Below are 21,167 nucleotides of genomic sequence, written 5' to 3'. Positions count from 1 at the left end.
CTGCTGGGCTTCTCGTGAGCATTTATTGCAATGCTTTACTTACTACATCTCATTAATAACCCAATCCCACATTATTCAGTAGACTTTCCAATGTACATAAAGACTTATATGTATCGTATATATATATATATCCATATGTAGACATATATGAGCAGTAAACCAACTCAGTGTTCGGTTGCGCCAGGATTTAAGAAGATCTGAATATGGGCATTCAACCTCATAAAATCATCAGGATAATACAAAAAAAAAAGTCCGTTTAAAGGCAAGCTAGGCAGCACTTCATCAAGCCACTCGAAATATTGCACGATCCTAAATTGATATGCTTTCTTTTATTCTATAATAAATCAGTCGACTAAACATCATCGATGAAGTTGGTTAATGAAGTCACAAACTTTACTTTTACAAAATTTGGTATTGTTAATTTTATTTCCGAATATTTAAAGCCGAGTAATGTCGAGACGGACAACATTGATGATTATATCGTTTTTTTCGGCAATCGCTGATATAAATGAAAAAATCAACCTTATATAACCTACTTATATTGCCCATACGCAGCCAAAGTGTTACTTATTTATGCCGCTGTCCTACGGCCTGAATGCCTTGCGTTCACGATGAAAACATGCGAAATAGTCCACAAAGCCGATGGTTTATACATTTTTCGAATAAACTAGACCGAGCACACTATAGCAGAATGACCTTATTATAGTAGAATATTGATTGTATATAGTCTGGAAACGTTACGAAAAATAATTAAGGAATTGGATCTCTGCTTTCATTAGCCACCGTAAACTCGTAGAAAGCAGCAGACGGTAGCGTCGAGATCCTGCAAGACAGTTATTAGCCTTAGCTTTTGTTTTTATGCCAAACATTCAGAGTTGTGTACTCTGCATTGAGGGTGAACGACTTGTAACCAGCCGATTCCATTACGGCGGCGGACACTAGGCTTATTCCTGGTGCACCCAAACTGAAAGCGTTATCCTAAATGTAATAATATACGGTAGCAATAGTCCTGATCTTACGAAGGCAAAATGAATATCGTCCTCGCTCGGATCAAAGGAAGGCAACACAAACGCGCCTCTATCCTGTAGGCATTTCGGGATTCATACCTGAATACGCTTAAAGAGCTGCAGCGATAACCAAAATTAAAGTAATTCAACTGAAATCTCTTGAAGGTAATAGATCTCTCATCTCCAAAATCTACACACAGGGACATAGAGACAATCCATGCTCGCAGTCCGGGAAGCGCTACGAAGATGCATTGCTTTAGAAAAAAAACATAACATTATTTTGGAGATTCTTTTCTGCGTTTTCGAAACGGGTATCTCACGCTTTTATCAGTAAGCACCTGCCTGTGAGCTAAGCGCTAAGGATCTGTTGTATGGATTTTTTTCGAAGACTGTTAATGTCGTCGACCAACGTTAACGAGCACCCGCTCCCCTTTGACGCAGAGCGTAACAAAAATGACAGCCATTTTCCAGTAGTAAGCTTCTTAGTCGCTACTCATGTTTACTTGGTGTACATATATTTACAGTCACTGTGTTTTAGTTGGCCATATCTGTATCGACTCTTTTATACGGTAGACGACAACGTCAGTTCACTCACTTTTATTGTGAGGCTCGCGTCCGAAGAACGTTCCGTCGGGACGCTTGTCCCCGCACCTCATAGTATCAACTGTCGCTAGCAGCATCTTCATGACTAAGCATATTCGACAATTGTAGACGGTTCACTACTCTGAATTCAATACTGTACATTTCTCCTAAAAAGGATCAATACATTCTTTTTTCTCTAGTTCACGGCGGTCAAGAACACTGCAGACGAGGCTAAGTGCCTCTCGAGCGAAAAGGGCGCTGATGGGTGTTCGTAGTGTTTAAAATAAGCAATAGTTTCTACAGTTTTTTACTTCATCCGGCCTGGGATTTAGTGACGGCTTTTTATTTACTGATTCAGGTTGTGTCCCGTTAGTTAATAACAATCACTTCTGCACACTCGGCAAATCATTTGTCGAGGTGCACGAAAGGTGTTCCTTCCTTCCTTCGTTCGTTCGACAATGAAGCGAGTCATCGGCCTAGCGGTTGACGCGTTCAGCGGAAACCGAGCACAGACAAATTGTAGTCCTCTGTTTTTACGCAAAATGCCTTGCATCAGCAATTACTTGTGCCTATCATAAAAACCATTATTATTAACGTTATCATCAATATCGTCATTATAATTAGCTTTCATCATTATTCGAAAAAAAAAACGATATCTTATCTCCTCTATCTTATCGGGTACATGTACCTATTACGATTTGGTTTTTGGGTCACCCATTCATAGATTTCATCTTCGCAACTCGTTCCAACCACGTTAACAGTACAATATTTTGCATTTTAGGAACGGGACAGTGTCCCTTTACAATACATGTTCATACACACATACAAATTCGCTAGAAATGTTTAGAGATAAATTCTACTAAAAAAAAAAAGCCAAAAAAGTAAGTCACTGAAACATTTAAAACAATTCTGCTGCGTCTTGAGATGTTAGTTAAATCGGAGCAATGAGAAACCATTGAGAAATAGTCAAATACCCATAGGAAAAAGCTACTACGACCAGCTTTTCGGTGTATTCGAACCAGAACCTTAATTCAACTTTATTTACGTTCTGTAACTATTCTTTCACTTTGGAAGAACCTTCACGCCGCGTGGTGGCTCAACGTTGACATTGATATTAGGGTCCTCAAAATCAGGGTTTAATTTGAGATTACTACCAACTGCGGCACCACCAGCGGCGTTGTGGTTATTGAGGTCTTCAAGGGCGACGTTGCCTGCGACGGCATCATTTTCGTCACCCGGTTGTGGAGCCTGCGGATTTTTTTTGTTGTCATTTCCACCGCCACCCTCTTCGCCGTCATCTGGCCCTGCGTCATCATCCTTCAAATTATCGGGATAATCTCGATCCTCCTTCTCGACGGCCTTCGCGTTGCCGTTTTGACGAAACACCGCTACCTCGTTTCGATCGACATTCGCACCGAATTGATGACCTAGGAGAGATTTGCGCTCGCCTGCTGCATCAGCCTGGTGAAATTAATGAAAGAGAGGACGTAAAAAGTCATACTTAGCTAGCAGGCAAACTTATAGGCAGTAAGAGGGAACGCCTATAGCAGTTTGTGTGTGATGCAATTTCTTTCAAGGGCAAACCTCCAATGTAGTAGAAGAAATTTGAATACAGTGATGTGTAGTAACGATTTCTTAAGAACCTCATTTTGACACAAAGCATTCACTATACATTGACATGCAGTCAGATTTCATTAACTGCACGCGAACAACTTACGCTCTTCTGTCAAAACACCATCTATGGTAAAAGTCATTGAACAATAACATTGTACAGTAGCTTGATTCGTCGTAAACTGGTCATTACCACACTGAAGGACACAACTCCAGATGCATGTAATCTTTATTGGAAAAATCTAATTTTACCGTAGCTTTATAAATATGCTATGAAACATTTACCGCGTACGCATCTTGCACAACTCGTAACTTACGCAGCGTGTATCAACCACTCATTCCTCTGATTTCAATGTAAATGCATTATAACTAGCCCACTAAACCTGTGTCGACCTGCTAAACCTCAGAGAATAGAGGCTCAGCTTGCGTAACTTACCTGCTGCATGGAATCAAGCGGAACGTTTAAAATTCCTTTGTTCTCATCGCCGCCAGCAGCCTCAGCTCCTGCGGGTGCATCCGCAACGTCAACTGCTTCACCAGCAACTGGTAAAGGCTTAGCGCTCGAGGAAACTCCCAAATTTTTTCCCTGAGGCACCGGAAGAACAGCCATATCCGGCTTTGGTGACCAACAGAACAAAACAGAACACAAAAAAGCAAATATAGAAACATGTTTGAGGTTTTTATTATACTAGATTTTGCACATATTACCAATAACGTGCTACCGTTCACTGGATGTCGCAGGTATTCCATTGCAAAAGCTGCCACATATAGGGTGATGCGTCTAAATTGAGACTTGTTCTGTGCATCTGAACAGAAGCAGATACTTGATCGGAACTTCTTCAGCATGCGCTAAAGGTGGCATCCCTGATGGTCATATTTATTAACTATTAACCACTATCCACAAAAACTACAATTCTGGACTTAACCACTAACTAGTTACATTTACTATAATCGTACTTTGATCCACAAAAGTATTTCAAACAATAACAACTGCTCGTCAGGTAACATTGCAAGGTGTTAACTCAAATGTACTACATTTTGGGCTGATCGCAAAAAATACAGGGCTCAGAACTGGCAAAAAAGAGCCGAGAGTCTCAGAAAAGCTAATGGTTGAGGTTTGGCTGGACGATCCAACGTACAATCTCCTCTCGGTGCTCGTTTCGCAGAACTTCAGCGCATCACAAATAGCGTTTTGGATCATTTTGACAAATCGGATTTTTTTTCGAAGCCGCATAAAAACTGGCAATAACATACGCAGTCAGTGCCCGGCAAAAAGTGGAACGTCGAGTGTTAGTGGGGGGTTCGTCCAACGTCTTCCCGTTACGGCAAAGAGCCCGCTCATTTTTTTTCCAATTTAAACGCACCACCGTATTTAGGTATTAGAATTGAATGATTAAAATTCTAATTACGTGCACGTTTTTAATCAAAGCATAGGAATTAATCAGCATATAGGATCACATTTGCCATGCGAAAATGACTTGCAAAAAGAATCAAAGCTATGTGTGTGTAGCCTGCGTGATATCCTACATCCCCCTCCATGTGTCCAACTCACACATTTAACGAGCTGTCACAGAAATTGAAATACGAGAAACTGTAGTTTCAATTTGAAGGGCTCCCGACTTTCCTATTGCTGCTATTATCGGAAAAGTAACAGGGTAAACATTACGAATATACATGATCTACCAAACCTGACACAATTATTAATGGCTGTGCTATAAACCACTGAAATGGGCTAGTTTCTTTTTGTCAAGTAGAAGAGACGCTGCCTAATCGGCCCTGTAATCGAACGACCATTATCCAGCTACACCTAAAAACCTACACAGCTATTACCTAAAAATCGTTCTCATATCAGCAACCACCCGTGTCATTTGTTTTCTATATTGCATTTCTGCTTGAACCGGCTTAATGTCCCTGACAACGAGACGTACCGTCATCTCATCCGGGGCGCCAGCCTGGGCTAAGGAATCGTTGGATTTCGCTGCTCCGGCATTTGTATCGCTACCAGCTATGACCGGTCCGGAAAACTGTCCCGTAGCTGCCGCGTCGAAGGTCCGTGATACTTCGTTTCCAGCACCCGTCTTGAAAAACCGCCGAACCCCCAGATGCAAAGACCACCACCCAATTGAGACCAATGTACAAGCAATTGTTAATTTGAGCATGACACACCTTGTTAGGGATGTTAAGTGTTATATCAAATAGATTCGATTAGTGAAACAAAGATAGGAAAAATGTTTACAGTTATTGCTTCCGACGACAGGTTTATCGAAGGCCAGTGCGTTTTTATTTCAAAAAAAGCACACCGAAAACAACTATATTGCATGCGTGAATGACCAATTATGCTGTAACAACCAAAAGTACCCTAATGATTATCTCCGAAGTGTATATTTTTAAGTATTCATTATTTTATTAAAAATAACGGATGCTTTCTTAGACAACATTTAGACGGAGGTTACAGACAACTGGGTTTTGTACGACATTTGAAGGGATTCGAAAACTATCAATTCATCAATATCCCAAATTATGGCTCACTTATGAAGAACGTCATCCAGGTTGTCGTGGATGACGTTCTTATGTCAACGTCACTCGAGGACCTCCATATGATCTTTCCTATCGGTTGACAACAAGTCAAATTCATCTGTCCTTAGAATTGTTTGTTAATTAGGTGGTAGATGTCGGTGTATTTAGGAACTACATTGACGCAGGTTATTTGTAACGTGCCGTGCAACTTAAAGTCCTTGTCTTAAGTTATAATCATACCATCACCAGTGGACATTGACGGCTCCACGGCTTAAGCCGTTAAGCACCCAGCGCGTGACTAGCTTTCGCCTACGTTCGATTTGCTGAGAAAGGCTTTTGCTGTCATCGCTTCCGGGGGTCAATTTTTGTGTCACGGCTCGGTATCGAATTCGGCGACCTCTCGATTCTCTGTTGTGTATTATAAGCGCACCGACAGGCAAGTACTCAGTCCCCACGCTATACGTGAACATTGTGTAGTTACGACGCGTATGAACGTGTCCATGCGTAAGATATGCACGATCGCTAAGAAACGCGTGCAGTTCCTTAGCTAAGATTCGAATACAGGTTTCGAACGGCGTAAGCAACGGGCCGATCATTCCCACCAAGAGGCGCAGTCCATTGGAAATCTATTGCCATGTTAATTCATCTTTGACAGGGAGGCACGTAACGCTATTACTACGCAGAAGTTGGGCTATGACTGACGCCATGCTGATGAATACCATGAAGACAAAAATGAGGCGCGAGTAGCATCGATGCAGTTTATGTTGTAACAAATCATCGTTTTCCAACAATCGACATGTTAATCATTGCCGGCGAGTAACTCAGAGCGATGAAGTTCTAATCGTACGTATGTATATAGATTCATGTATCATTACAGTAGGTTTATTTAGGCTGCTTATGCTAAGTTATCTCCGTTCCTTTGAAGTTGGCCACGCATCATATTTGTTTTCCAGCTTAAGGTGGTAGCCTTTTATTTAAATCTAAATTGTAACATATATTAAAACATGTTTCAACTCTTAAGCAACATGTTAAGCAATGCAGGGCTCCCGTGAGTTCGTTACATGTGTCACTCTCAAACAACCTTATTATATTATACATGTTCCGTTGGCGTTATTAAACACTGTACAGACAATATGCATCCACAAACATTTGGGTGTTGTCAATACGTTTCATTCAGAGCCATTTTGGGCTAATGTATAAGGATAGGTTTGTAAAAGTAGGCTCCCACCTCTGAGATACGCAGTTACACTCCAGTGTTAGTTGGAACGCAACATTACACTTAGACCGCGAGAGCCCACGAATGTATTCATACACTCGTACCTATTCTCTCTCCTTCCTCTCTCTCTCTCTCTCTCTCTCTCTCTCTCTATATATATATATATATATATATATATATATATATATATAAGATGAAACCCAATATCTGCCATAACTGTTTATTTCACTTTTTTTCCGTAGAATTTTTCTGCGCGCATCAAATTCGCGCTTGACGCTCGAGAGGGGAGAGATTTCACAAGAGATATATTGGATCGATTCCCAATCGATTATAGACACAGTCAGCAATAGCACGGTCTCCCCTGAAGTGGTGGAACAGCTTTGTTACACTCGATTGGGCGGGCACTTTCGAAATGACCTGTTTCACTTGGTACAATTTGCTATACAGACAACTCACAACAAAAACAATCAAGCCAGTCCAGTGTATATGCACGCGCGACAGATATATATATATAGATGAGTATGTTAGCACAGCATTGCTCGATAGCTGCGGTCTTCTAAAACGGGGTAAAGCGGAAAACCTAGACAATAAAATGAAGCCGATACACGACTGTGTGATCAATGTTAGACAACAGTCGCCGAACTAGGGATTAAACTTCGAATGGACTGAACTTGAAGATACGAAGACTTCTGCATAATCGTAAATAGATAAGCGGACTGCAACCTTACCGTTTCGGTTGCGCGCTTCACCGACAGTGATAATTTCATTTGTTTCCATACTTGTTCTAATAGAATGTACGAATGCCGTGCTTTGAGCGTAGCTGTTCGAGATTGGCTGCATTGGCAGGCACAGCATAAAAACGACTGGCGGCATCGTGACCAGCTAAAAATCGGGGTATCGCTATAACTCCTCTATAGTTTGAATTTGGGGCTAAATTCAAGCCATCATTTGCTCTTTCGTCAATTCCCACCGGGGACTCGCCGACCACTTGTGGGCCCTGGAGGCCTACCTCGTTGGATAGAGCGAATTTCTGAATCGCCGGAGCAACGAGTGATTCGCGCGGATGTGACAGAGAAGGCGCAAGGTGGGGTCGAATCCTACGCGATTGCGTACGGGAAATCGGTCGTCGGCTTGAAGCTTCAATCGGTGGCAGTAACACCTATTTATGTATGAAAATTAATTTGCAACGACTCTTTGATTTTTCACGAGCTAAACACACACAGTTTAAACTGTTAGTATTACTTACAAATATGTCATCGACTATGCATACAATTGCGTACGTTTATCATTGTATAAAGTAATAATATATACGTAAATACATTTCGAACAACTAGCCGATATGTCAAACTTGAATAAAATGATGTGAAAAAAACGCGCACATCTTCTTTTTAGTTATCTATCCCCTGTTGACCAATCTTCTCTTGAAGACAGCCCGGTTTTTTTGAACAATGGCTCAACAACAACAAAGATCAAGGCGCTTGATGAACAATAGATGTATCAAGATTGTTAGTTCAAGCAGAGTCACGTTTTATGTCTAGAAAGGCTATAGATATTCCAACAGGTGTTTGCGTTATAGTGCAACGTACCGAAAAACACCTATAGCGGGCAGCTGGTTCGGGCTAGTTTTGTTGTTAAAACAAAAGACTGGCAACAGTAATTGTGGCATAGCGTTAAGGCGCGGCAGTACTGATATTACGGCTGCTATTGATTGCTAGACGTAATAGTTCTCACTACGTCTACGATGTAATTGCGCTCCCGTATAATCGATGATTACTACCTCTTCGAGTGTTGTGAGCAGGGTTTATTCGTATAGGTTTATGGAAGAGATCTGTCAAGTTTGGAATTGCGATTGAAGCTTGGAACTAGTTACAGATACGATCATTAAATTCGGCTAGCGGGGCCCCGCAGATGAATGAAGAGAGCAAAAATCCTAATGCCTTATATTCAGTAGAAAATTGTTGTGAAAGAAGAAACGCTCACTCAATGAATTTCTTGAGGACGCTTGACACGTTTGTGAAAGCTTCGACCCGTTTCTTTGCCCATTCCAGCGCCATGTGACTAATACTATCAATGTCAGCACGGCTAACCCGATGACGCTTAAGAGTAATGCGGGACAAAAGTAAACGATTTCAGTTTGGGTTCCTCATGTACGACGTATCCCAACAGATTGCAAATCAGTACATGAAAGTAGTTATGCCCTGATCGACCTGGAATCTTCGTTCATCGAACAAACGGACCTCCTCGTTAGCCCGAAGAGTAGCACCGGCAGCAAAAGTAGCACGTAGCATACGTATGGCTTTGTACCCTGCGTGCCTAGACAGCGTACGTAGTTTCCGGCAGCTCACGGCTAAATTAGTCATATCACAGCGAAAACGCCCTAACTTTCCCTGTTCCTTTCTGTTGTTTGTTTAGATACAATGCTTGAATAATTCGGATGTCAGCTTATAATCGTATGGCTCCGTTTGCTTACCCTTTCGTCGCCAGCATGATCATGTCCAGGGGCAACTGCCCCTTGTCCAGTTTGTTGTTGTTGACGGCTGGCCTGATCAGCATCGCACTGACGGACCCTTTCGCGGAGACGTTCCACCTCGTTCATATCAATAGGTTCGCTCTGCTGCATTTTGTGGACCTGCAGAAGAATCTCAGGATGTTAGCTGCGCTTCGGCTAAAAAAAGATTATCGATTTTAGCCAGCCGCTGTAAATATGAACTGCTAATTAATGGAAACAACAATCTATTGATCATATATCATTTAGAGGGTAATTGGTCAACGCTGTGTATACTAGAAAGTGTAATGAACGCTACGCGCCTCTTCTTCGAGCTTGTGGTTGTTATCCTTCAGTTTTTGGATCTGCAAATTCAGCTCCTCATTTTCCGAGTAGAGTTTCTCCTTGTCATTTCGCAGGGACTCGTACGTATTCTTCAGCTTAATGTACTCCTCGTTCCGATTAGTCTACAGCGTAACACCGTTCAACACAAATAAACATCAAATGAAACATGTAAATAATTCATAACGGTAACTTCTCGTGGTCAATTCTGGCATGTTCCTATCACTAACAGTCAATCACCGACCGAGCCATGGCAGTGAATGATTGTCGCAGGAACAAAAACATCTTTGAAGAAATATCTAGCGGGATTAATAGTATCGTATGCGCGTATATACATGATGACATAAGTGAGGTCTTTCGTTTATACCGAGCGCTTATTGGAATATCGGCATTTTCGTGTTTGACTTATCAGGATTGTTCCATCATTTTTACCTTGAGTTCATCGTTTTGACGCTGTAGTTTTGCTACTTTTTCTGCTTGGACAGCTCGTTCCTTAGAAAGGGCTGACTGCATGGTTTTGAGCTCGTCGTCGACCGACTTCTTTCGTTCAATCTCTGCTTGAAGTGTCTTCTCCAAACGTGCCTTGTGTTCATATAAAACCTGCAAGACAGAGAAGAGATGTCACCCCAAATATAAGAAGACCACATACGACAGCAGGCTGTAGCGCCTGTAAACTTTTCCTACATTCCATACAACTAAAATAGGTCCTAACAATGAATAGGTGCATGTTTGTGAAAATATGTGGTTATTAAATAAGGAACTTCGAAAAATAAAATTTCCAACTCCTTCTATAATAAACAAAAGCCTGTAATATGAAATAAGAAAAACTACTATGAACCAACGTTTGACACTATTTACCTTGCTATATTGCATTACGGCTATTTTATTGATTATTTTCTTTTTGCAAAGGTTGTCTAAATTCGACGCAAATGAATAAAAGCAGATGGGCCTTGGTTAGGGTTAGGTTCCGTAAATAAGCGGGGCGAAACTAAGCTTTCGGCGATGAAGATATCCTAATATATGATGAGACAACTGAGTGAATTCTTTTTTTATAATATATTGTATAATAACATCGATAATATCATAGAAATACGCAATGTTGCAGAAGCCCTATTCGGTCAAGGGTGTGGGTAACGTCGCGAAGGAAAAATTAATGGGCCAAGAAATGAGGTAATATCTCTGAGGGTTGAGGGAAGATTACGCACAGTGAGTTGCGCAGCGACTGAGTCATGTTTTTGTTGGCACTTTTCGACGTCGTCCTCGGCTCGCCGAAGACGTGAATGGGTCTGCGACAGTAACAAAAGAGAGACCAACATTGAGGCGCCCACTACAGCCAAAACCACGTTGCGCTGCCGCGCTGCCCGAAGCGTCATCGTGGCCACAGTCATGGCAACCGAAGGCAACGGGTTGCTGGCTGCAACACTACGAACGCCAGCTCTCGAACTCCACCAGGTACGAAAAGTTGGACCAGTTCTGGAAAAACAGTAGTAATAGAGAGAGAAAGTGAACAAATGCATGAAAGGGCATATAAATAAAGAATTAAAAAAGGACAAGGTGTTAATCCTGTTGAACTAATTGAGTGACTGTAATTAGCTCAGCGCAGATCGACACGCATTAATAGTACGGTATACAAACGATTCTGTAGCTCCAGGAATAATCAAATTTTCAAGTGTCCTAAAGTAAGTATATTTGAGGCATTAAGTGAAACTTGTTTAAGGTACTGGTGTGATAAGCACTAAATTACGGGTAGCACTCACTAATACTGTTAGACATAAGAAAATCTAAGATACAAATACATCTGCATGAAAAAAAAATAGTAAGTAATGATTTTTTCACAGTGATGATGAACTTGTTAAACAAGTTGTTGTATACTTGCTATAAAATCAACGATATAAAATACCGTGAATCTGAAGATGTCACTCACGTGAAACTATCTATTCTTGTCTAATACGGAAGAGAAGTTACTGGAGTCTTCTACCCAATCAACGCAATCACTAGGAGTGGCCGTGTGAAATTTTCCTGGAACACCGGAAGTCACACAGCTTTCGCCGTTAACGAGCTGCGACAATACGCCTCACGCCATCTGTGATTCAGAGACGATACCAGGCATTAGGGCTAGCAGTTGACCTTTCGAATATTTGTCCAGGGAACACCATTTGGCCCCCACACAAACGCATAATACTCCTTAACTACAGAAGGAAACACTACGTAGCATAAAGTATGTGATTATGCAACATCAATTATCTCTATTGGGTCGAAAGGTTTTGACAACAAAAATATCAGTGCAGATTTGCAAGCTCTATGCGACTCTAAGGGGTCTATGCGGGGGGTACGCAATTTTCACCTATCGAAGATCAGCCAGTCTATTTGCAGATTCTTTGTAACAAGGAGTGCAATACGTTATTCAATATACTGCTCATTGAACAAACAAATTTTCGACACGACTGAAGTTACTTAAAACTTATCCAATAAACCAATGAAACAATATGAAAATCATACAAACAGCTTTTTTCGCGATTTTCTATTTTTTCTTTTTGTTTTTCTGATAGCTGATTTCTGATCATTTTTGGCAACCCTGTGATTTAAACCAACGTGGCAGAACGCTTATTCGTTATGCTTTTCATGACAACGCACTCAGAGGCATTAGCCGCCCAGATAATGCCGTTGAAAAATCAGCAAAACTTCACGGCCAATTTGCCCCTAAAAAATGTGAAGAGGTCAACTTGTCCATAAGTAAATTGTATTAGGCTTTTGCAAAGTTGCAGTTAGAAAAAGAAATGCAAATCGACCAGTACAAGGCAAGCACCCTCGCATGGTTGAGGCCTGCCTTCATGTAGTAAAATCGGGAGATACCCATTGAAAGTGCACGTTTAAATCCTATGGAGAGATCATCTGACAAACCATGATTGAATTCGGTTGTGAGCTGTTACATTGTTACTAACGGGAGGCATGATGTTCATTTTTGCTAACTTAATAAATATATTTAATGAAGATAATTAGCGACAATTAGGCGTGGTTAAACTCGTCGTGTTAAATTTAGTTACGCTGAACAGGCTGATTGGATGTATGCCTTCATAGAAACGTTTTAACCATCGCGATCTAATATGCCCACCTTTAGTAACCCGCAATTTATAACCGTTCTAGTGTACTTTCGGCTGGAACGAATGTAAAGTGTGCCTCCAGATTTGAGTGACCGTTTCTAGCTTCTAGCCATCTTAAAAAAAAACCCCTGATACACCTGACTACAGCTTGGCGAACAGAATAAACTTGTCTATTAGATGACTTTTCGTCAATACCATTACGATTTGTTTCTCTGCAAATGATCAACAACAAAGAAAACAGTCTGCTACGTGCGCGAACATTCTCTCCTCTTTGGTTCAACCCCATATTCTCGGACGTACCATTTACACAAAAACGGTCTGTAATCATACACAGTGCTTCAACCAGGACCACAAAGCTCCAGATCTAAATTTTGAGAATGCGCAAACTGAGCTGCGTTATAGGGTTAACATGGAACAATACCATTTCCATATCGATGATGCTCTTCCGCCGTACTTCGAATCGTGGCCTACAAATGTATTTAGGTCCGATTACGGAGCCTATGCCAGTCAGCAAATGATTACAACAAACCGATCACAGGAAATGTCCGCCAACTTTGTTTTGCCCGTTTAACATCGAAGCCGTCGGCCATCTGCTTCAAACGATATCTAAGAACCCATACTGCTATGGGACCTTTGTATAGTTAATAGGTACAATTAATACACGGTAAGTTTACAGTCTTAATCTGTAACGAACAGGTCTCTCTCTATCATTTTGAGAAATATTCCCGAAACACATTGGGCTTTTTAAAAAGTAGATAAGGATAAAGGTCGTACTGGTAGATTACCGCTAGCCTTGTATTGAAATAGCATCACTATTCAATCTTGCATATGAAGCTATTCTGAACTAATAAAAAAATTACCTGTTACTAGTTCGAACTACAAACAGGTCTCATTCATAGACACGGTTCAGCCAACACAAAAGAACCTGGGAACGGCCTCCGGAAGGAGGTTCCCGCTTCGCAGTAAGCAGAAATTGCAGTTCGCAGGCAGACAAAACTGATACCCGTAAGCATCAATTGCTCTCAGGGTGACCAGTCAGGCATTGGAGATAGCCTAGAGCTATAAGCTCAGATGCAGTCTGACAGCCAAGGGTACTGTTGCGTAGGAGTTGTGATCGCGTATATAGATACAAGCATGAACTGCCACGAGCGGCAAATCTAGGCGAGGAAAGCCAGCTTCTCTGTAGACCAAAGACTACGACTATAAATGGAGAAGTTCGCCACAGATGATTCTCGGAAGACCAGCTAGCAGAAGTAACAGAATAACAAGGTAGATAAAAAAAAAAAACAGTATTTTATACTAGTGGTAACTTTAGATAGCATTTAGAGATTTACCGAACAACGTGTATTCTACGTAAGTACCATAAAACGTTGACGTTTTATACAAACAAAGGGTATAGAAAGGGGTGCGTGATTGTAGTCACGCAAATAAAAACCTATTAGAACACTCACTGTAAGAAGTACTACGGAAATTAGTTTGTAGTATCATTGCACAGAAACGTATCACCCTCACGAGATGGCATGGTAACGGTGCGTTGAATGCCGAAATGGACCGGTTGCGTATTAAATTTTACATGTCACTGATTGGCACATACTACTAGGCACGCCATCGGCCCGACCTTTTAACAACGTCGTTCGAAGGCCTATGCCTTTCCGATCATGATATGATCGAAGCCACGTTTCGAATCAACAATGTAAGCATTTTTGGGACCTGTCGAACCATAAAGCAGTAGTGCCCACATGGGTTTTTCGGGCCGCTATCTTCGTTTGACATTGGATATTTTCATTTGCTAGAATCCTTCAAGGCTGCTGATGCTGCTGGCTATTGCCTAGATGTAGAAGCATGAAGCGACAGTAAGCGGCTCCAGCCAGGGTCAATGATCCCTACTATAGGATACTTTTTAGCTTTCATCATCACAATGGATAAAGTTATGGAACATTTAAGATATAGGTTTAGAAAAAATGAATATTTCATCTCAATTTTGCCTGGCTATGCGTTTGTTTTTCGAACTAAATCCGTTACGTTCGATCACTGTAAGCGGAAACAGCTCAAATAAGCTGTTACATGTTTGGCCTAATAAATGGTTTAGCTAATATGTTAGCTATTTGTAACGATCGCCTTTTCCGGTTAGATTTTTCGGGTATATCCACATGTTCTATTTTTCCTCAATAGCCTGCTTTTGGACCTATTTTTCAGTGGTTTGCTAGTTGTTTTGTTCTCAGCTGGATTCGAGTTGCCGCTGTTGAGCAGAAGGCCTTACTCGTACAAACATCGTGATCTACAACGAGGTGTAGAGTTGACTATTTTTAAAAGATCACGCTTAATGTACTGTAATTAATTTTAGGTAGGAGAAAAACGTTACAACTACGTCGGCTGGCTGAAAAATGGTATGAACCGTATGGAAAGCAGACCGTTTTACCTTTCGCGCTGGATAGAGCGGTTACTGAGCTGGCTTAAATGCCTAAATGCATTAAAAGGCGTAAATGCAAAAAAAGGCGGAAATCAAGACCAAATCCTAGTCTTTTGCTTGCTTAAGTAGAAATTTCATTCCGGTGTGAAAAACGTATGAATACGCCATCGGCTACTACCTGCGAAAAAAGAACTAAAATTCATCTAGGTTCGATTATCAACTATTGGCCGAACAGTGCCCATCCCTAGCTATAACACTTTTCAGGTTAGGTTGCACATAGGCTGTTATTGATTAAGGACGAGTAGTCTTTAAGCAATTTCTAAAAGGTGATTTGAGCAACTTTGCAGTTTGTCCGATTCTTTGCTACATTTGGCATAGTAGGGCTAGTCCTGCAATGACAAAAAAATCCAGCGAATGGAACAAGCAAATATCGTGTATATGGCACCTGTCTGCTTAATCGACACCTAACCCGAGCTGATCACTATGGGGCGAAACGCTTATGTTATATTAGACAACCCAAAGCAATTGATTAAAGTGTAAACATCAGAATAAGACAAAACTGTTTTTCTTCCATTGTCGTAGTTATACGAATATTGCGGTGGCATCGATACCGATGTAAGCGCATTTATCACCTGTCCTCAGATATTGTTGATGGTTCTCCATTTGGCCTATTTTGCCTAAGCGTCGTTAATAACAGTCCATCGCCATATTATTGTGACAATAAATTTAATCGACCGAAATTGATAGGTTCGCGGACTTCCGATAGTAACACCGATCGCAAAATTTCACACGCAACGGTAAAATTAAAGGCCTCATTTTGGAATCTATCCCGGGACCTGAACGACGGAATAATTATGAACATCCAACTTACAGCGTATAATCATTATTATATAAGGCTTGGTGACAATGACTCAAAATTAACAGTGTACACAGAGCCCGATCTAGTATTTCAATCGCTTCGTTGTTTTGACGCGATACATTCTATGCACACTTCGCATGCACACAGAAGAAACCAGTCACTGAATGCCGTCGGACGCATCAAGCGTTCCTTTTTCAACTCCCTTTCGTGATGAGAAGATGCAGGGAATCATTCGACGAGACGAAAGCTAACATTGTAATCATTTGGACCAGGCCAAGCAGATGTAGAGGATCGACTGCAAAATATGGTTCTCATTAGAATCCCCCACGGACGAAGCGCATGGCGAATATAAATCGTCTAACGGAACAGTAGTTGTAGTAACAGTAAGTACTTCCTTGTGTGGTGGCGACCAATAAAAAAGGTCGATTGGGCATCGGAAACGACCACTTACAGATACATGAAAAACGTTTCCATCCAACCCAGATATCAGTAGTCTATACTTCTAACATGATCCGTTTCAAATAGCTTCCGATTCAATTAATCAGCACACATCTAAGTAACGCTAACTAATAATAATTGTGCTTTCTCGCGTATTATTAGATAGTTCTGAGTTAATCCTATCGGTGATATTACATTCTGGAAAATTTCGAGGAAATGAGAACGTTACCATTTTAAACGTTGAACATTTTACTAGTGATACATAAACTAATATACCGAAACGAAGATAAACCATAGTTATGTCAGCAGCTTACCTTCCGTCGGGTCTGTGCAATCCTGCTGGTTACAGTACTTTGTACCGGAGCTGTGATGTCTCTGAATATGCCGATCAATGGGCCTTTTGTAGATCTTTGCACCGCTGCACGACAATGCGCTACCAACGTAACTCTTCCAGGTGATTGCACTCACACAGGTGAAGATACTCCCACCTATTGCACTCACTATCGCCTATAACTACATATACCATATTTAGCTTGAAATGCCAAACATTCTATGAACATCTAACGCAGGATCCATACGGTCGCTGTACAATACTCTTGTTACTAACGTTGTTTCACTAGTTTGTCGAAGAAGTTTCTTTCCTCGCACGAATCTTCCTTCTAACTAGAATCTCGCCGAGTTCGACATGTTCTTGCCCACCATGTCCCTTCACTTGCTTTTTCGTTTAACAACAAAAAACGCAGCGTACTCGATTCGAGTGCCGGCGTCAACGAACGGCGACAAATCTCTGGATGACGGGCCGCTTTATTGGTGACCACGACTGTGGTTCCTGCTGCCGCCGACATGCGGCTCTTTCTGGCACCGCTTGACAGATGCGAGCAGCGATAACAAAGTAGCGACAGAAGCAGCAGGAAAGAGCGTTCGAGGGGACCCGATTCTTCAAGTCTTCTTGAAGATCATCATCGTAACGTTGATGCTGACGCAGGCTACGCTGTGTCGACTGTTCACTGCAGTAACCAACTTTCTGCTATTGGCCTCGCCGCTGCTCTGAGGTAAAGCTGAAACAGCAGAAAGCTGACGAAGTTATCGCAGTCACCAGCAGTGCAATTCCGAAAGCTCGCTGAGACTACGGCGCTTGGTGCGCAGCCGTTGATCTTACCGTCGCCTGCTAGCGCTTTTGCAGCAGAAATCAAGCGCGCGTCAACAGGCGCCTGCTTACAACGTTTGCACTCTAGCTAACGCTAGCGATCAGTAGTACTACGGCCACATTTTACTAAGCATATAATGAAAGAGGGCCACTGTCGCTGTCGCAGCTGGCTGCTAGTGCGCAACTGCACACGCGTTCACTGTATGACCATCTCCGAAGGCAGAGACTCAAACGCGAGCAGCGCCAGTCCGTCCACGCATGGCATATTTGGGAAAGAGGAAGGAAATGGAAAACTACTATCGCAGAGTTGTAGTCTGCAACGGCAACCACTGTGAAAAAGAGAGAAGCTCACGGCAGCGGCGAAACAGCGCCAATGAATCACGTCGTTTTTTTGCTCGATGGAGAACAGTGGCTGACAACGAACGGTTACCTCTCTCTGCAGTCCCGTCACCTAACACACAAAACATATACAAACATACAAGATCCACCGCGCACATCGCATAGAACACGACCGGCGAGTCCCTTTCGTACTGAGGACATGACAGTGCCGCTGTTGCAGCAGCTTCTTGACGGTGGCGTGCTGCTGGCTAGCTGGTAGGCATCCAGAGACTCAGGCAAGCAGGCTCGGCTTGCTCTCCTTCTGTCTGAGCTAGCAGCGGCCAGCGGGGCCAGCAACCTCCTTAATTGATCCTGTGGGTTAGCCAATACCGATAACACGAAGGAGGAAAACGGCGAAAAGGTGCCTTTTTGTTTCGTGGCTATCAATCTACACGCAAGTACGATACATGCTTATTACTGATGAATAGTTTTTTCCCAAGTGGCAGTCCGGCTGGTTGGAGAGTGCTCGATTATGGATTCCCTGCTTTGGTGACCATTCGGTAATAGTTACTTTTCCGCCCTCGGAATCTGTCACTTACTGGATAACATAGACATAGGTGCCATCAAGTCGTAGGAAAGGCAGGAACAGCTATCACCGACTCGAAAAAAAATGCAACGCACAATACTGTTGCGGAACTCCTGCAACACAACTGGGTGGAAGCTTTGTGAGCATGGATGAATGCGATGCTATCAAAAATTTCGGCAGACAGGAAAGGCGGGCAGCCATGATTCCATCTGTGCGATTCTGCTGAAGGGAGGCCGCCGTCGAGGGATACAAAGACACATGATACGCACATGTCTAGGGTCTCGCCTGTCCTTAGGAGCATTACTAAAAAGTTCAGCATTCAAAAGAGCCTGTATATTATTAGGGCAGATCAACGAAAATCTTGTATATCACCTTCAGATAGAGAACGTGCCGTGCTAAATGATCTTCACACAGATCATACGGAAAATTATGGTTATCTCCTATTTTTCAAGAGTATGTTATAGAACAAACTCAGCCAACCAAATACCTTCCTTATTTTATCTCTTGCTCCCGCGGGCTCTCGATGTTTCACAAAGAAGAAATGTGTTTTGCAGTCCTTTCTGAAAGATGTAATAAACCAAGTGAATGAAATGTTAAAATAAACCAAGTTGTATTGCAGATGCTGACAGAAGGCTCGGACTAATAGAAACTCAGTTAACTGATTCAACTAATACGGCCAGTTGCACAAGCACTGTTGTTTATATGGATGCCTTGAAACAGTAGGACGTAGGGAATGTGTCCAATATGGTCATATTTTTTGTAAGAGGTAAAACATATCAGCACCAATTTTTGCCCCCAATAAATAGTAACACTGACAGTCCTAGCTATGAATGCACTAAGGAATCGCACGTCACACACTTTGCACTCCTTTTGCTCCTTTGTATGCAACAAACATCCTTGTCTCACCCCAATACGCCCTGTGCTTCAGGGAACAAAAACCAGTATTAGACGAAAAGCAAATGTCTGACTTGGAATTCACACGACGAGAGTGTTTTGATTCAGCCAACGACACTATTTGGTAAATTACAACGCCATCATTATATAATATAACTATACGGATCCATAGGCTACACCTTACGCTTGTCTGCTGCTAATTCAACCATGTAAGTCATTGATATTGCACCCAGCCGAACATAAATTACCCCAACAGTTACCGCTTTGTAATTGCCTTGCTCCGTCTAACCCATTATCCTTTTGCGGTTATTTTATAACCCTGTTTTCATATGAATTCGATTTGCGTTGCACATAGATAAACGTAAACAATTGCTCAATGCCAGGTATACAGTATTCCATTGCAAAACTGCTGAAATCCTACAACAGATCCTGCTTCCCGTTGCCCCATTGAATATCCAAATAGTGCTACTTATACAATGCTACGTAGCCGGCTTCTCCTAATCTATTTATATGATTTATGTTGAGCAGAATTTGACATAATGCTCGACTACAATTCGACACCCTTACAGCCATACAATTATAGTTTACCTGAGCTCCCGTTGGATCAACTCGATTAGCCAGTCACAGTAATTATATCCTATTATCCTGTTCTACTAGTTGGTAATTGTTGTGAAATAAATGTTCCAATAATCTTGTTACTACATGACAATAAATCCGTTATCCAGCTACTTTCAGAAGCTTACAACTGAGCTACACTTCGAACTCTACTCAAAAAGTATCAATATGAAGCCAAGCAAATCTTTATCTTCTTGTTCGTGTAAAAATGACCTCCGACTGCGCACACAAGGAGTGTATCTGAGACCTTACCAAATCAAGACCCCATTAATGAAATTATTTCCAATCTTTCACTGAAAAGTTTTATCTTAATCGCTTGCTCATTTGTTGCGTTTCTCTATACCAATTAATCCTATCTCCCGGAAAAAATATTCATTCAATCGATATCTATGGGCCGTATGTGTGGAGATAGTTTAGATTTCGTGAACCGCTTTGAGCATTATCCAAAGTAGCATTACGTTCTTTGGTGAAAAAAATAAATCATCTTTCGGAAAAAGGGATTCGAAGGTATAAATCGAAGTAGTACATACTTGATCGATTCTCTCCAATTATCAGTTTAATAGTAACAGTAAGGACATGAAACAATGAAAATTACCCCCAATCCGACGCTGCATCCTTCACATAGAAACCGAAAAAGCAGGTCATTTTCCATTAAAATATTTCGCAAATTCTCTATAGTTAAGGAACAAAGAAGTGGCTTAATTTACACAAATCAACATTACATTTTACGAAAAAAGGTTTCCCTGAAAAAGGTTTTTATGCAATCAATATGAACTATATGTGTTGAGATGATTCAGATCTTATCAGCCGTTTCACAAATGAATAAAAGCGGAAGAAGACTTCTTCCAAAAGTAAAGATAAATCAGCTAAAGCGATTTGCGTTTTATTAATTGTGAGCCGAATTTACCGCTAAAAGTAAAAGAAGATTATGAAATAACAACAAATAAACAAAAGTGAGTATAATAACAAGTTGAGAATTTTAGAAATTTTCAACGTTACTGACCCAATTGCGAAGGGGATCAATTTCTCAAGAGTAATA

The 21,167-nt window shown here is 41.5% G+C and overlaps 1 protein-coding gene and 1 long non-coding RNA gene across 8 annotated transcripts; both read right to left on the bottom strand.

Annotated features, from left to right (window-relative positions):
• Positions 1-392: 392 nt before the first annotated feature.
• Positions 393-19,258, bottom strand: LOC111265542 (uncharacterized). Of its 7 annotated transcripts, none has more exons than XM_022842319.2 (10): positions 16,883-19,258; positions 11,685-11,843; positions 10,966-11,233; positions 10,193-10,360; positions 9,742-9,885; positions 9,404-9,562; positions 7,943-8,092; positions 5,129-5,278; positions 3,637-3,816; positions 393-3,050 (listed from the first exon to the last, which is right to left on the bottom strand). In XM_022842319.2, the coding sequence occupies exons 3-10, from the start codon at positions 11,146-11,148 to the stop codon at positions 2,652-2,654; spliced, it is 1,533 nt and encodes a 510-aa protein (XP_022698054.1). In that variant the 5' UTR covers positions 11,149-11,233; positions 11,685-11,843; positions 16,883-19,258; the 3' UTR covers positions 393-2,651. The 7 variants fall into 7 exon arrangements, with proteins under 7 accessions (XP_022698054.1, XP_022698066.1, XP_022698058.1 ...); XM_022842331.2 differs by having other exon boundaries at positions 11,685-11,779; XM_022842323.1 differs by lacking the exon at positions 16,883-19,258 and adding an exon at positions 14,313-14,626.
• On the bottom strand, positions 5,581-7,936 carry LOC147753919 (uncharacterized). Its single transcript, XR_015313033.1, has 2 exons — positions 7,662-7,936; positions 5,581-7,294 (listed from the first exon to the last, which is right to left on the bottom strand). It is a non-coding gene; the product is annotated as an uncharacterized LOC147753919 (long non-coding RNA).
• Positions 19,259-21,167: the final 1,909 nt, after the last annotated feature.

The sequence above is a fragment of the Varroa jacobsoni genome, unplaced genomic scaffold, assembly GCF_002532875.2.
Source record: "Varroa jacobsoni isolate VJ856 unplaced genomic scaffold, vjacob_1.0 scaffold_103, whole genome shotgun sequence".
NCBI lineage: Eukaryota > Metazoa > Arthropoda > Arachnida > Mesostigmata > Varroidae > Varroa > Varroa jacobsoni.
Note: the sequence above shows the minus strand (reverse complement) of the source record. Positions and strands in the feature narration are given on the sequence as shown.